Source organism: Lepidochelys olivacea, assembly GCF_965140295.1.
Source record: "Lepidochelys olivacea isolate rLepOli2 genome assembly, chromosome: 18".
NCBI classification, from domain to species: domain Eukaryota; kingdom Metazoa; phylum Chordata; order Testudines; family Cheloniidae; genus Lepidochelys; species Lepidochelys olivacea.
The window spans coordinates 28,559,321-28,575,713 of NC_140428.1; the positions used below are offsets into that span (position 1 = coordinate 28,559,321).

The 16,393-nt window shown below is 45.5% G+C and overlaps 1 protein-coding gene across 7 annotated transcripts in view; it reads left to right on the plus strand.

The window, feature by feature from the left end:
- Positions 1-16,393, plus strand: part of KCNAB2 (potassium voltage-gated channel subfamily A regulatory beta subunit 2) — a 109,812-nt gene that overhangs the window by 55,318 nt on the left and 38,101 nt on the right. The window contains exon 1 of one of the 7 annotated variants that reach the window (XM_084652094.1): positions 1,987-2,205. The exons of the other annotated variants lie outside the window; for them this stretch is intronic. Coding sequence (XP_084508220.1) covers positions 1,988-2,205 — 218 coding nt within the window. The 5' untranslated portion in view covers position 1,987. Of the gene's footprint in view, positions 1-1,986; positions 2,206-16,393 lie in introns of those variants that run through there. 7 annotated transcript variants of the gene reach the window in all.

Consider the following 16,393-nt stretch of genomic DNA (forward strand, 5'->3'; position numbering starts at 1 on the left):
TGTACTCCACTCATGGAGTTATGCCAATTGACACCCGATTAGACTTCTGCTTTTATGTTGTTCACTCAAATCCATGCAATGCCCCCAAAAAATTCTTTTGTGCCATTTTCTGTGGACCATGTATTTAACCAGTTACCGAGGGGCAAACCATATGTGGGCAAGCGCTCACAAACCAGCAACCAGATAAAAAACCCAGGATCAGTGATCTAATCGGAGGAGCCATTAGAAATATGAAGAACCACAAACTGCCAGATTTTGTTCTACGAACTGGCACAAACTCTTGATGCAGAGAGCACTTCGCTGTTTGATACATTTCTAATTTCCCTGCCAGAATACATTGGAATAACTATCTATAATATCCATGTAATTGTTCTTCAACCAGAAAAGAGGCATTCAGTATGAAAACATCTGTAACATCAATCTGACAAGTCCATGCTACAAGGTTTTTGTGACAGTGACACAGTACCAACTTCTAACATACGCTGAAGTTTAAGCAGCTGAAGAAATCTTTTTTTTTTCTGCTGAGAGAAATAGATGTGATGATCTGCAACTTGTTTGCAAAAGCTTTAAGACAAATCAGGTAATGGTGAATCATCCAGCAAAGCTAAAAATGTTCTTGCTAAAGACGACTTAGATCTCTGAGCTTTCCAGGATGGTTACATTCATATAGAGATTTTTCCAAAGGCTATACCTAGACATTTACTAATTACACCTTCTGCAGCGTATATGCAGGCACTGGACAGTGTGCAAACGAGTGCAGTTTTTTACTCTCTGCCACAGCCGTCATGACATCTGTCGTTTTAATTAAGTTTTCAAAGTAACTGCTCTAAGGGAAAGTTTTTAGCAGCACCATTGAATCACAAAGTGGTGTTGGTGTGGCTTTTCTTCTGAAACATTTTGCAAATAATGCCCTGCGGGTTTTCTGTAGCCTCTGTCAGCGGAAATCCTAAATCTTCATTCTTAACCAGGAGACCGTTTAGGTGATTTCGATACATGAGGAAGTGCCTAATGCAGATAAAGCTGAGATGCCTTAGATTACAAAATTGTAGGCCTTTTTTTGTCTCCAAGTGAAGTGTGTTGGTTTGATCTTCATTGCGTTCACACAGAATATCTGTCTCATGTACAGTACTGAGTTATGGAATTGACGCAACTCTTCCTAACATCACAGAGCGAAGGTCTCTTAGTCCCCAAGCTTAAAGGATTCAGCACCCGATCCAGCTTCTGTTGAGGTCAAAGGAAAGACTCTCTCATTAAGTTCAGTGGGGGCTGATCACGCCCCAGAAGAGCAATTCATTCTGTTGCTTTAAAAAAAGATCCCAGTTGTTGCATAGTTAAAACCCCAAATGTTTCTAAATGCCGCCCTTGTAATCCTTCAGAATCCATCACAGTGAGGGTTTCTGAAAGAGGCGCAGCTTCAGTACATGCTGTCATGAACGCATGTCTAGTATTAATGCTTAAAATGCATTCAGCAGTTTGTCACCATATGACCAAAAGCAGCTTCAAGCTTTGCAACTGAGCATTCCACCTAGCTCTGCTTTATTTCATGCTGCGTTCTCTGTGGGGCTTGGTTTTTATGTGGAAACCTTTTGTTTTGATTAATTACATTATTTTGCGGTTTAAAAGTAGCTCAGGGTTCTTCTTGACTTGCTCGTGACTTCAGTTTCTGAGGTATGTGGATTAGCTCTAGGTACGATCTTCCTTCCAGCAAGCAGAACGTGACTTCTGCGAACATGTGCAAGTGTAGTGTCTGTTTGCTGTGTGAGCGTAGGAGCGTTTACTAGAGGTGCTGACGTGTTTTACTTGTTGTCTGGCTGAGCTGGAGAGGAGGAGTTTTGGTTTTGTGAGTTTGTGCCCTACAAGGTCACTACTAGCTGATCGAGAGGGAATGTTAGACACCTGCCTCCAGAAGGACACAGATCTTGTGTGTAGATTCAGTTAAGCATTTAATATCTGGAAAAATTTGCAGATTTCCAAATCCGGCAGCAGAATGCTGTCCATGACATACAGCGAAAGCCTGAGAAGCGTAGCCAGCCGGTACCACTCGGACTGGGGTCTCCACCAGGTTCGCCATACGGATGTGGTGGAGCTGCAGCGACTGCGAGATGTCCGAGTGGCAGCACAAGCCAAAACCATGGAAGAGTTTCTCAAAATGCACGGGCTCTCACTGGAAGATTGCACAGCTCACAAGACGGGCATGAGATATAGGTAAGAAATGAACTTCCTTCCTATCTTCTACGTGGGTTTTAATGGACATGGAAAATCTGGGAAAAGCTACAGTTCGTGCGTATTTCACTTCAGTTGAGATGTAAACGAGTCCATACAGCAGCATGTCAAATCTGCACACAGGCTATGAAAGTAGTTTCTAGGATATCGCGTATCGTAGATAAAAATGTTTTCTTTAACCCCCTGTGGCAAAGAAATTCCAATGAGGAGTTAGCTGAAGCAGCTGCTGTTGTTTTAACTAAACCTAAATAAGCGTCAGAGCCTTGTTATGACATGTTTTGGGAAATCTTTGTTTGGATAAAGCAGAGACTGGCAAAGCCAGGGGTGCAAATAAGCTGTTAAAGCATGTGTGTGTGTCCATATGTGTACTTCACTGGCGGTAGAAAATCTTTTAAATTTTTAAGCTTGATACATGAAAACTCTGTTCACAAGTCTGTCCAAAATAGCAATCGTGCAGGCTGGGACAGCTAGTGAATTTGTTTCAGAGTAGCAGCCGTGTTAGTCTGTATTCGCAAAAAGAAAAGGAGGACTTGTGGCACCTTAGAGACTAACCAATTTATTTGAGCATGAGCTTTCGTGAGCTACAGCTCACTTCATCAGATAAAGTGAGCTGTAGCTCACGAAAGCTTATGCTCAAATAAATTGGTTAGTCTCTAATGAATTTGTGTGTCTGGTGTTTATACCCAGATGAGAAGCCAAACGCACCGCATGTACCAACAGAGCATTTGGCCCACATTGTATAACTTTAATTTAAGCCACTTTTTGAGACTAAGATGTGTGTTGTTTTCTTGGAATGGGATAGACTCTTATACGCTATTACGGTCTGTATCTGCCCTTTGGGATTAGACCTAGGTCTCCGTCAGGCGAGAAGAACCGATTAGTCGATTTCCAGACTTGGAGTGTGGAATTCATGGATGTACAGAAACAGATTTCCATCTTAATCTATTTCCCATGCCATGGCAAGTGCAGGGTGGTATTCAGCAAGCACATCCACCTCCCTATTCTGAGTCAGAGTATTTATCTCCATCCTAAATCCACTAGCGGTCTTGCTGTCTCCCATGACATTGCAAACTGTCCCAGGTGCCTCTCCAAGAGAGAGCAGCCTGTCCTAATAGCCACTCTAAACTTTCTCCCACTGCATCTTTCAGCCTATGCCCCTTTTAGGTGGAGCAGGTTATGGTCCTTAACCTTTGATTCCTTGTATTCGGAACCACAGTGAGATTCTCCTTTTCTGCAGCCCTTCCATGCCACGAATCTGCCTGCTGTTCACTCTCTGTACTTTCACTTGACCTACTTCTCTTTAACATGTGGTGGTGCTCACGGTCCAGCTGACAAATAAGATCATTTCTCTGGAGGTTCCAGCAGATGGCGGAGGTTCACCCCGGGAGGCCTGGGAATGGGCTTGTGCGGGGTATTGCTAATCGAAGGGGATATGGATCAGATACTAAGTTCAGAGTGTCCTGTGCGTGGACCTTAGGGTACCCAGCCAGCCTAGCGGGGTTGTGGTTCTCACACTAGTACTCCAAAAGTAGCTGTGTAGACAGTGCCTTGAAGTTGCAGGTTGGGCTGGAACTCGGGCTCTGTGTAGACAAACCCGTCGTCGCAGCTCAGCTATTCCACTAGAACTATTCTACTAGCAGGCAACAATCGTGGTGTACTCCCCTCCCAGCTCACTCCCCACCCTGGCCGAGCTCCCTCTTGAGCCGCCTTCTTGTATTGCTGATCGGTGCAGTGATCTTAGAAGGATTCACAGTGTGAATTCTAGGGGAAAGATAAGGACGCAACTAAATGTTGTTAGCTGGCCATGATGGAGCGCTTTTATAGAGGCTACTGCCATCATTTAACATCATGTGACCACGTTTTTTGCTTTGTGGAGTTGAAGCCCGAATGCAATAAACATCAAAAGGGGCAATGCAGCGGAGACAGCTCTAGACGTTCGACCATATCCTATTTCTGTCAAGCTGGTTTTCTTTTTAAATAACTTGGCTACACTGTATATCTGAAGTGTCTGTGTCCAGGAATCTGTTCTCCTCTAGGTGAGTGGGGAAATGACGATGAAACCCTTCTCAAGCCATCCTAGAGAGAAGGTCTCATCCGGTGCATGTTTAAATGGCTAGAGAAGGTTAGCGCCTTTACATCCTTCTGTTCTCCCCTCCGTAAATAAAAAACCGCAACGTTTCTATAACCTCTCCCCCTCATTCACGATTATTTTTTTCTACAGTATTATTAGTATGCTTCTAAGTGCAAAGAGCCTAGAATCTTAACTTCCTCTTTTAGGACAAATGAATTATTGAACAAAATCTCAAAAATTAAAAGCCACAAAAATATTTTATCCCGCCAGTAACCAGAGAAGTCAGAGCAGTTGAGTGTAACATAAACTGCTGAATAAGTCAGTTGTGCACATGTAAAATATTGCAGTTTTATAGCCCAGGCTCTCTTGTGTGCCTGAAATGCCAATAAAACTGAACATCTCGGTCTGATTTTTGTGGTTTGAGAGCAAAGCAAGGTTTTCTTTTTGAAAAGGAAACGTAGATCAAGATCCCTGCCTCAGCATCAGACACATTAATGGTTTACATCTACCACACTGGCTTTTAGCAAATACATTTCATTTAGCTTCTCACCGGTTATTTAATAGAATCGTGAAATGAAAACAAGTCATGACACTGCTTTAGTTACTAAAGATCCAAGAGAGAGACAATTCCTCCTTACCAAAACTGTTCCCCAGGATCAAGATTAGAGCTCATGTTAAGTTTGGTCCTAAATATTAATAAGAAAAATTCAGATCTGGTGTAGAACATGTTGGAGCGAGGGGAGTTATCCCAGCTTTACATGCAGGATGAATTTGTCCCTCTCTCCTAAGGCAAACACTGCCTGGTGAGGAAAGAGAAGCCAGCTCTCCAAGAAGGAATGGCACTTTATCTGACTACTCTGTCAGGCAACGGAGTTTTCTGGGTTGGAACGTACTTTATCATAAATCCACAGCGATTTGCTTTGAAATAATTAAGCAATAAACATGTTGGAATAACAGCAGGGTGTACAGCAGATTTCAGCAACTTTGTTTTAACCCAGACCTCACAACTAGACAGTGATGCCAGTGTCAGGGCAGTATGACCTCTTGCGAATGAGACCACCACGTCAGTGAATAAAATGATCACTGCATAAAAAATCTTCAGTCTTGTGAGATCCGGAGCTCACCTTGTACCCACCAGCTCTGCTCCTGCAAATGTTTCCTAGTAACATATTCCCAACAAATGAGTTTAAACTACATACCAGTTGATGCTGGCAACGCTCTGCTTTGTAAAGCTGTGCCAGATCACTCCAGGCGTTGTGTGAAAATTAAAGGTAGAACTTTAACCTATTAGATTCCAATGCCTGTCCATGAATATGAGAGGCTGTAGAGGAATGTGCTCAGCTGCTAATGTCCAGGGGTGTTCACAGCCTAGTCTCAGGCCAGGCCCACACTACAGACTTGTGCAGGCATGGCTCTCTCGGTCAGAACAGGCCAAACCCCTACAACAATTGGACTGAACGCTAGGAAAGGGTATCTGTGTGCAACCGCTGGAGAAGAGCCAGATTTTGCAAAGCAATATCTGGCAATCACTTGACACACAGCATGAATGAGGCCAGTGGCCCAGCAATGATCCTTCACTAGCTGGGAGGAAGCTAGTTTCTGACCTGAGCATCGAGACCTTTGGGCAAGTTGCCTTCTCCCTCTGAGGGGCCAGTCCTGCACCACGACCCAGAAGTGCTGCACGTGGCTGTCCCGTGTGTTAAAGGAGACGGCAATGTATTGGGACAAGCTAGTCACCGTCAGACTGGCCTTTAGAGAGAAGTCTGCCAACAGCACTTGATCCAGACCCTGGACAGGGTTTGAGTACTGGTGCTAGGACCACAGTAATCCCTGCTCAGGCCAGGGCCAGGTGTACCCAGGAATCCCTACATACCCAGCCTGATTGCGGTCGTGAAACCTCAGACCCTAAAAGGAGAAGTGGCAGCTCTGCCCATTGTATCAGCAACAACTGGCAACAGGCAAATCTCGCTTCATCCATCCATCAAGGTGGCGTCGCTACTCACTCCTCCCTGGAGTGCCCAGAGCAGAACCCTGAGACCTCCGATGGCCTGGGGCGCCCTCACGAAGCACTGTTTCACCGAGGTGTACAGTGGAACCTTGCTCAGCCGCTCAAAGTAGCGATCCTCTTAGTCCCTGCCTCAGCCAGGGGGATGCTGGAGCGTCGAGTGCAGCCCATGGATCCGTAGTGTTGCACCTTTACAAAGCACGCATCATGCTCATGACTAATGCAGCATTCAGGCCACCCCACTGGCCCACAGGTCACGTTATCTGCATTCTGTCCAAAGCCATCCCACCCATCGGAAGCACTCTGGCACACATTAGGACCGGCACAGGGCTCTCCAGATCCATGTGGAGCTGACAGAAACCTTCTGAAGATCTGACATGCTCTCTGTCCAACGTTGCCCAGCGGCCAAAGGCAGGAAAGCCTCCAAAGCTCAGCTGCTGAGATAAGACCATTGGAGCAAACTGGGGAAGCATAGAGAGCAAGGAGTCTGACCCCATACTGCAGAGGGCGGGGCTCCTTGGTGCAGAGGCACGGCTGCAACCTGGGTGGGAAGATCGCATGCCCTGTGTGCAGCAACAAGGAAGGCATCCACGCAGCCCTACCCTTTTGCCAAGTTTCCATGGTTGGGGTGTCAGAAGCAAGGGGTGGCATGCTGCAGTGCTCACAATGTGGGATGTGATCAGCCCTCTCTTGGCGGAGGAGCGCATATGCTCTGCAAACGGTTAGTTCTCAAGCAGCAGTTGTGGAAGGGCTCAAGCTGCTGGACTGGTCACTCGCACTTTGCCGCTGACTGCCAGGGCTAGCTCTGGCCTGTCACTGCCAGCTGGTGAGGCCAAGTCCCCTTTGGAAAGGGTCTGTGGACCTTCCTACTGACGGAAAGGAAGCACTCAGGTGAATCTGGAGACAAGTTCCTATTCTGTGAGGTGGGGTGGGGGCATTGTGGGTGGAGTGTTTCTATTCTTCTCATTCATTTGATGTAACTCAATTTCTCTTGACTGATTGCATCCATCCCAATGTAATTATGACTTGTTTAGTTTTGTCTGGAGTTTTAGTTTGGTTTGGGGAGTATTTTTGTATAGATGGAGTGGAATCCCTTTGAGAGCTGCAACATGGTGTTTACTAGGGCAAGACATGAATATAAATTAATTAGGCTGTAACTCCTAGGTACAGCCATCTGATACCCTGGTGAGATGCATCATTCATGGTTCCTGCCTGCCGGCAGGCAGACAATCCCTCTTTCCTAGAGAACAAGCAAAGCCTTTGGAAGCCTAGGGCTTGGGCTTTAGAAACAGAACTTTTGTTGTCTGTGAAGTTTTTTAGGCTCTTGTCCAAAGCCTTGTGGAGTCAGTGGAAGGCTTCTTCCTTTGATTTAATAGGGTTTGAACCAGAACCAGGGTGCCTGTGTTTGAGTGATCCCTTCCCCTGCCGTTGGGATTGTCAGTCCAATGTCCCGGCTGCGCATGAGTCAGTTCCTGTGTGGGATAGGATTATCTATTTCCATTGCGTTCACTCCCAAAGGGCCAATTCAGGATCTGTCCCTAATGTGCCAGGTACTGTCCAAACACGTGGCATCTCAGCCAGGTTTTGGGACTGAGGCAATTCGCACTCCTTAAAGATAAATGAGAATGAGTCATCCTAAAGAGAGCTGCACTGCTCTGACCTGGGTACTTTACAACACCTTCGATAGGCCATGCCTGGTACCCCAGTCTAGGCAGGATTGTTGTCTGTCTGTGCTTAAACCAACTGAAGAAATGTGATTGGTTTAAAAAAAAGCTCTCCTATAAAAGGCTTAATGGGACCCATCAGAAGAGAGAACTAAAGATAGTAGAGGGGTTTGTATAGCACCTAACACAATGGGGTCTTGATCCACAACTGAGGCTCCCAGCCACTACCATGGTGCTAAAATATAGAACTATTCAGAAGGGGACTTTCTGGGTATCCTCGGCCTAGGTGCTGGACCTTCTCTCACTTCAGAAAGCCTATTTCATGAACTACAGGCCTCCAGACATTCAGTGCCCCCCATCCAAGTGTCTTTTCCTTCTCTTCCTTCAACCTGACAACAGAACTCCCACACTCCCTAGGATCTAAACTCCAGTCCTTGCTGCTCAGCTCAGACATCGCACGTATGTGGAGCTCAAGGGGAGTTCCCGGAGACCTTAGTGCCCTGTGCTTTAGGTACTCCGGCTTCTTGACTTGTCTCTGCCATTTTGCAGTCAACTTGGAAAAATGAACACCAGCCCATGTTAGAGAAATAAAACGGAGAAAGTATCATGTGGAGCCGGAAAACCAACTCCAAGCACAAAGGCAGCTGGCACGCCATTAATTTTGCATGTTCCTCCAGAACCTGGTGTAGTTAGAGCATAAATATTTCAAAGCATTTTTGTTTTTTTAACAACTGTATTATATTTTTGATTGACTGAAAGCTGTTTTAGAATAGGCTTGGGTTGTGAGCTGCTAGTGTGAAGTGATGCTATGAAATGTTCTCACTCTGATCAGAGATGGAACAATTATTTCACTCGGTGTATCTGAAATCGTCATGATACTGAAAGTAGAAACAGAAGACATTTTAGACACTCCAGAGTGTGGGACGGTTACTGCCGAACTCTAGCCTGGAAAGGGGAGAGTCTTTAGACACTCGTTTTAAGTGGGTTGGGAAGGAGGTTATCTTTATTATTCCTCTGTTTTCGTCACCATTCCTGTTAACCTGAATCTGTGGTGTTTCTAGCTGGTAACTACACCAACTTCTGACTTACATGGCATAAGACCTTGACTGCACTGGGATTGTGACGACTGGTGTAAAGCCCTGCTGTAGAACTGACTTACACCGGCTCAGCTCACTCCAGGTTCAGAGTATGCTGCACTGGTGTAAATCATGTCCATACAAGGGGATTGCACTGACACAGCTGCAGGAGTGGCCAAAACCCAGTGTAGACAAGACCAAAGTGAGGACAGAATGTGAACCTGCTCATCTGTCAAACTCTCACATCAAAGGCAGGGAATGGGGAGCAGATGGTCACGATCAGCTGTGAGCTGAATGGCTGACGCAGCCCTGGTGAAAAGTTGCGTGGCTGCATTTTCGTATCAGAAGCCAAGCTGTGAGCCGGTCAGCGATGGGGCACCTGCTGTTCTGCTCACCTGCTTGTTAGCACACAATCCGTCCAGATATTGCACTTTTCTTTCTCTTAGGGATTAGAGCCCACTCCACAAACAAGCACAGACTGTACGCTTTTAAAAAAATCCCTTCTGCAGTTAGTCCATCTCCTACGTCCTGAGACAGCAAATTACTCCATGTGGACTACCCTGTGCCCACATGAATTCTGTTTCTTTGAGCTCCGCCTGCAAAGAGCTGCCTGCAGGATTACGGCATGTCACTAAATCAAAAGCTTTGCAGACGGGGCTTCCTTGCGTTTTCTTCTATAAGAATAACACTTGCACAGTAAAAAAAAAATAGCCCATTTATTGACGTTATTTATTGATGAAGTGAAGCTTTGCACATACAGTATCAAAGAAATTATTTAGGATAAAATATTTCGTTCAGGAAAGCACTTTAAAGTTAAGCTGCAGGGGTTTGGAGGTGGAGGGGCCATGGTGACATACTTTAAGTGTGAGCCTTTTTTGCCATGAAGATTGTGATTAACGCTAGCTGGAAGAAGCCTCTGGAAGTTGCTTTACAATAGCTTAGCCTACTTCTGAACAATTTCCCTTGAAGTTTAGAATGGAAATGTATCGCTTGTATCCTAGCAAGGGCTAAGCCGCTCCACTTCAGTAGCTTTTCAATTGGTGAGTTTAAACATTCTGGCTTAGAAGCAGAGACCCTTTCCGGGGGAGGGGTTGTTCTGGGGATCAGAATTGCATAAAGAGAAATTGTTCCGTTTTCAGGGCATTTCCTCTGAGTAATAATTTATTGACTGAAAAAGTCACCAGCTGAAAATTTATTTCCTTCTCTAATAAATCGCTGTATAAATTAAGAGGATTTATTTCTAATGGCAGTAAATAATTCTGGAGGTCGACCAGTAAAAACCTTTTAAGTGATTGTACAGCAAATCAACACATCATTTTTCATGATCACCCTGAAACTCATTTTAAATAAACCAGTAAAATTAGGGAACCAAAAAACACACTTAGAGTGTCACACGGAGGTCGCTGCTAGAAATTAGAGATGCAAGGGCCTAGTGCAGGGGCTCTCAACCTTTCCAGACCACTGCACCCCTTTCAGGAGTCTGATTTGTCTTGCGTCTCCCAGGTTTCACCTCACTTAAAAACTACTTGCTTACAAAATCAGACAAGAACACGAAAGTGTCACCGCACACGATTACTGAAAAGTTGCTTACGTTTTCGATTTTACCATGTCACTATAAAATAAACCAATTGGAATATAAATGTTGTACATATATTTCATTGTGTAGTATATAGAGCAGTATAAACAAGTTATTGTCTGTATGAAATTTTAGTTTGTACTGACTTCACTAGTGCTTTTTATATAGCCTGTTGTAAAACTAAGCAAATATCTAGATGAGTTGATGTACCCCCGGAAGATCTCTGTGTATCCCCAGGGGTGCGTGTACCCCTGGTTGAGAACCACTGAACTTTGGGACATGGACATAGTCCACATTTCTTAAAGTGCTTTGTGCGCTCATGGCGCCCTATAAATGTTTGTTATATTCTTATATCTGCAGTTGGAAACTCTGGGTTCAGTTGTCTTATCCTTTTCCTAGCATGCAATAAATATTCAGAGGAGTTCTAGGTTTGTCATGTAAATATCTAGAGGATGTGCTATTAACACCTACAGCACGTTTGCTGCCCCAGCCAAGGGGTAGTAATTTTACCTGTTGCTGTGATATGGTTGTGCATGACACACGGTGCTTTCTGTGGGGCTGGGGTTCCAGGGCCCAGCGAAATGGAGCAATTTCTGAAAGATGCCAGATTGGGGGTAGGGGGCAGTGGCAGCATCAGCAATAAACTGCCATTCAAATTCCAGGGTCCAAGAGCCTCCGGCACAGGGCGATGGCTGGAGTGACCTCTGGCAATTGCTGCTGTAGTACAGTGAATTTTTTCTAATAACCAACGTGGATGAAGGGTTTAGAGCTGAATGCGCAGCTTCTGTGTGCATCCCGCACGCTGGGCTGGATTCTTCTCTGAGCTCCTGGGGCTTCACGACAGGTGGGAAACTGCATTTTTCTGACTTTTGTTTTAGTCGGGGGCTTTGGCCTATGCCTCCTGCAAGGAACTTTTAATCTGGGATCAGGGAGGTTTTCCTGCTTCTCCTCTGGAGGCACTAAAGGGTCACATGCAGATTAGTTCTGATTCACTGTGTCTGTCTGGGGTGCAGGAACTGCTCCTTGTCGGATGGGTGCCCGTGTGTCAGTGACCTAGTCTGCTAGGATGTTAGAAGTAATCTGCAAGGACACTTTTCTTTTCCCATCCCTCCTCAGGGCTGCTTTCTGCCATGATGCCTACAACAAATGATATGGGCTAGCGGGCCTGGGGCCGGAAAGAAGAGAAGAGTGGGTATGCTACAAGTTTATATTTGGATATTTCCCTCTTCTGTCCCTCTGTGCTGTTCATCATCTTAGGCTACAAACCCTTTGGTACAGGCTCCGTGTCTATTTGTGTGTTTGTGTAAGGCCTAGTCTAATGGGTCCATCATATAAGTAGTAATTAATAAAATAACTAGCAATCTTGGCAGGAATTTTAGCATTATTTTTTTTTGTAAATACTTTGGATCTCAAGTCTATTTAAACTACCACACAATAAAAGCAAATGGGCCTGATTCTCCATCGCCATGCAGCTCGTACGGCCATCACACCAGTGCAAGTTGGGTATAAAGTGCTGCCAGACCAGGATGGCCATGTTTTATACTCTCTTTGCACTGGTGTAAGTGATTGCACAGGGAGCTGGGTGATGCAGTGTCAGACTCTGTGCATCCAGATCAGTTATCTCTTAGGAAGAACCTCACGGCAAAGGATTATTGCAATGAGAACTTCTAGGATTACACCAGCCTTTTACAGCTTCTGTGCCGGCTAGCAGGTCTGGAATGGCCTGCGAGACTTGCCATTCAAGATGCACTCTGTGTTGCTATAGCCGTGTAGGTCCCAGGATATTAAGGAGACAAGGTGAGTGAGATAATCTCTTTCTGCTGGTGAGAAGCCAGTCCCATTCAGGCTGCAGACACTGTAATGGTCAGCTGTTAAAGTGGTACCTGGTGTGCACCTGGCTGTATAGAGCTAAAAATAGCCTGAGCAAAAATTAAAGTAAGTAATTTTGAATGTGCAAATGGAACTTTACCACCAGTGTTGAGTCCCAGTAGGAGCTGATCTCAATGGGAGCTTTTTGCTGGAGGTTCTGATTCCCAGGAGTTTTGGACAATGTTGTTTTTGGTTTTTTGTTAGGGCTGGGGGTGGGCTGGTTGGTTGGTTGGTTTTTGTTTAGGAGGATTTTTTTGGTAAATGTGTGTGGTGTTGGGTTTGCATCGCAGGGGGGTTGTGTTTGTTTAATTTGTGCGTACTAGAGGGACCTCCGGTATTGTGAAGACTTTGCTGACGTCAATAGGAAAACTATGATTAACTTCAGTAGGGGCAAGAATTCCCCCTTTGTCATCGGGAATTTCTGAACTCGTTGCAATAGAATTGGAAACTGCAATCAAGGTCTGGAGAGAGCTAAGTAGGATTACACTGGCTCAACTGTATGGATTAAGGATCTTTGAGGCAGAAGAAAACATCACTGGATTACAAGGTTTGGGGAGGGGGGGGGGATCTGAGTTCAAATTTATGTGATTTTTATTCCCATCAGACACCCACACACCAAAACAATTTTCATTGTGTAAAAGTGCTTTACAAATTAATTCACATAATTATATTGATAATCCAGTTTGTTACTTCAATGTTATTTTTCTGGACCATGTGACTGATTAAACAATTATTTCCTGATCACGGAAGCATTCTCCTGTTCCTACTGAAAGAGAAGCTTCCACATATGTCAGTTAAAAGGACAACACAGGAGAGGGGATGCTGCTGCAGGCAGAAGTTCTGCATCGGAAGGTCTAATATTGCATTCGGAAGACGTGAGAGTGTTTAATAGAGGGCTCATATTTTATGTTTGAAATCACAAAATCGTTTAAAAATGAGATGAGATTGTGTAGCTTTGAATGGTTAAAATTTTGCCTCCCATTGGTCAATTTGCCCCCTGTTTGGAGAGCCTTCAGGCAGGGGTCACACAAGCAATAACACTGAGTGGTGTGTTGAATTAAATTAAAAACCAAGAGTACATTACAGGGAAAGAAATTTCCCCACACTGGAGTGCTCTTAGCATTTCTCTAGGGTTTTACTCCGGCGACAGAAATGTTTTAAAAGGGTGAGTGATGAAACATTCTTGCTGGGAGATTTTATTTTTGACTTTGATCCGATTTTAAGAAAATTCCATAAGAGCCATCTTGCAATTACCCCACAGCTGTCAAAGAGAGAGAATACATAAGTCCCATTTCCGGTCATAGCTAGGGCCTCTGTGGAGCCAGTATCCAAATCTGGCCCCTGCACCTTTTCTAGATTGAGAATCTAAAGATACTTAGTTTTGCAGGTGTTCGCCTGTTTCTAAAGATAAATCATAGAGACATACAGGCTGTGTGTGTGAGAGGGAGAGAGGGAGGGAGGGAGGGAGAATTTTTCATTGAGTTAAAAGGTCCCTAGGAAGACACCGCAACATCTAGTGTGCGTAGGCCGCTAGCCCAGCGCTCTGACAGCACCGTGCAAGGGGTCGGTGTTCGGGAGCTGAGCTCTGCAGGCAGATGCTTGGGAGCGCTGTGAAGGCAGCACACCGAACCCCGACATCTTCCCTCCCAAATAAAGTGCCTTTTTCCGCCAGGGAGGGGCGAGCCCGGGACGCGGTTCTCACTCCTGTGGTGGGGAGATCCCCCAGGGCTCCCCTGCAAGAGGCTGTGGATCAGCATTCCGCACCCTGCCGGCTTCAGAGGAAAAAGGGTTTTTAATCTGGAGCTGAACTAGACTACCCGATTCCATTATGCGATTAATTCCAGGGGTGTTAATCGAAGTGGCCCAAGCAAACCAGGGAGACGGGGTTCCAGTAGCCTGGTCCCACAAAACCTCCTCCCGCCAGGCCTGCTTAGCAGGGAGTTGCATCATCATGACAAAGTCTCCGAGGCACAGTGTGCCCAGGAGCCGAACGATTGGAAGCAGCAGCCTTTTAGTGCAAGGGCTGCTGAGGGGAGCTCTCTTTCATGGGTGTCTGATAGACAGTGGGGTGCCAGGGTAAAATAAAGAGCCCTGTGTCAAAGCAAGCTCCATACTAGGTCATTTCTGTCCCTTTGGCTAATCTAAAGTCCTTTTTTAAAGTACTTTAGTATTCCCAGAACTGTTACGTTGCACAGCCCTGCTGTCCTGTTCGGCTATCAGATGGGTTCTAACGTGTTCACCTGGGAGCAGCAGGATCTGCTCCAGGCATGGCAGCGGGCCTGGCAAGGCAAAGCCAATGCTGATTAATTAGTCTCTTGCTACTGCCATGGTCTTTCCCCCCTTTGAATTAGCGTGAGGAGAAGAGATCCGTTTTCGTGGCCGAAGTCCTTGGAATCCGATCTGAAACCTTTGTTGTGGCTGTTGGAATTTGGGAGCCCCCAGCACATCCCGTGCAGCCTCCTGTCCTGTAATGGTCTCCTTTTTCTCATGTCCTGTCTTCTGGGGGGAGAGGCTTTGTGTATTTTATTAGCAAACCCCTCTGTACTAGCCTGTAGATGCAAAGCCACTAGTACCTCTCTTTGGTGGTAAAATTCACCACGACCATTTAAAGACAAAGAATAAAAATAGGTTTTAGAACAACCGCCGCACATGCTTATGAAAACACTGCAAACTGCGTCGGTTCCAGTCTGTGACATTGTTGACTCTTGTATTTGAAATGGTTACGTTTCAGCTTCAGAGCTGAATAGGACATTGTTTTTTTTCATAAAACATGTAGCGAATACAAGCTGGGTCTCTCCATTCTTGCACTCTAGTAGTAATGTTTAAATGCTGCTTTACAGACATACAGGAGGGAGGTCTCTGCTTCACCCAATTTACTATCTAAATTTAGCTGTTGTCACTATTCATCTCAACATTTGGAGATGGAGGGACAGAGATGAGAGGGAGCAGAAACTGAGGGGGGAGGAAACCCCTCCCTCCCCCCCTTGAGAGACCATTAGTGACCCACAGAGCAGCTGCGTGCAGCAAATCCACTAACACCCACAGCTGTCTCTCTAGTTATTCTTCCCTGGGAGACGCAGCAAGGAACCCCCTTTTTGTTGTTAATGAATTGCTGAATGTTTCCTGCTCAGCCCACTGGTTACCTAATTGATTTAGCCGAGCCTGGGAATCCAGCAGGATCCGTGGCAGCATAGTCACGCTGCCCTCTTCGCTTCAGAAATCCAGCCCTGGATCTGGCAAGGAAGCAGCTGTCGCAGGGGTCAGTGAGGGAGAGAGACAGGAATTCCTCTGCAGGGCTCAAGAAGCAGAAGAATTTGGGGGCTTGGCAAGCTTTTTACCTTCAATGAAGGCCCGATGGATGTTTGCTTTGCCTATAACTAGCTGGGTCTGAATGGCCTGGCTCCTGTGCATGTGGAAACCTGCAGAAGATTTTTACCTAACAGAGCTGAAAGTCTGAGATTTAAAAATAAACAGAAATACAGCGTAAATATTTATTTATTTGCCAGCCACAGTGTTTAACTTAGTGGCAAACAGCATCCATTAAACTTTGAAAAGCTACTTCAGAGAAACACTGAGCTACACCGTCAAGTGTGGGAGCAGGGAAAGCATTGCATGGCAGAAGGATGCAAGCTGGGATGTAAATGGATTTGACTCTATTATTTCTTAACCTTCCCAGTTCATTTAGTTGTGTTTTTTCCCCGGCAGACTTTCTCCTATGACAGAAGGTTGAAATTGCAAGAGCTGCATCTTCTGCTTGTTTGTTATGTGGTGTTTTTGTTTTGTTTTTTGGGGGGGTTCTGAATATTCTGTATTCCCAGGGAAAACACTTACAACCCATTTCCTCCTCCAGCCCTCCCGGGGAGAGAGGGCAGCCTGCTGTGGAACAGAACACTTCTGAGAGCTAAAGTG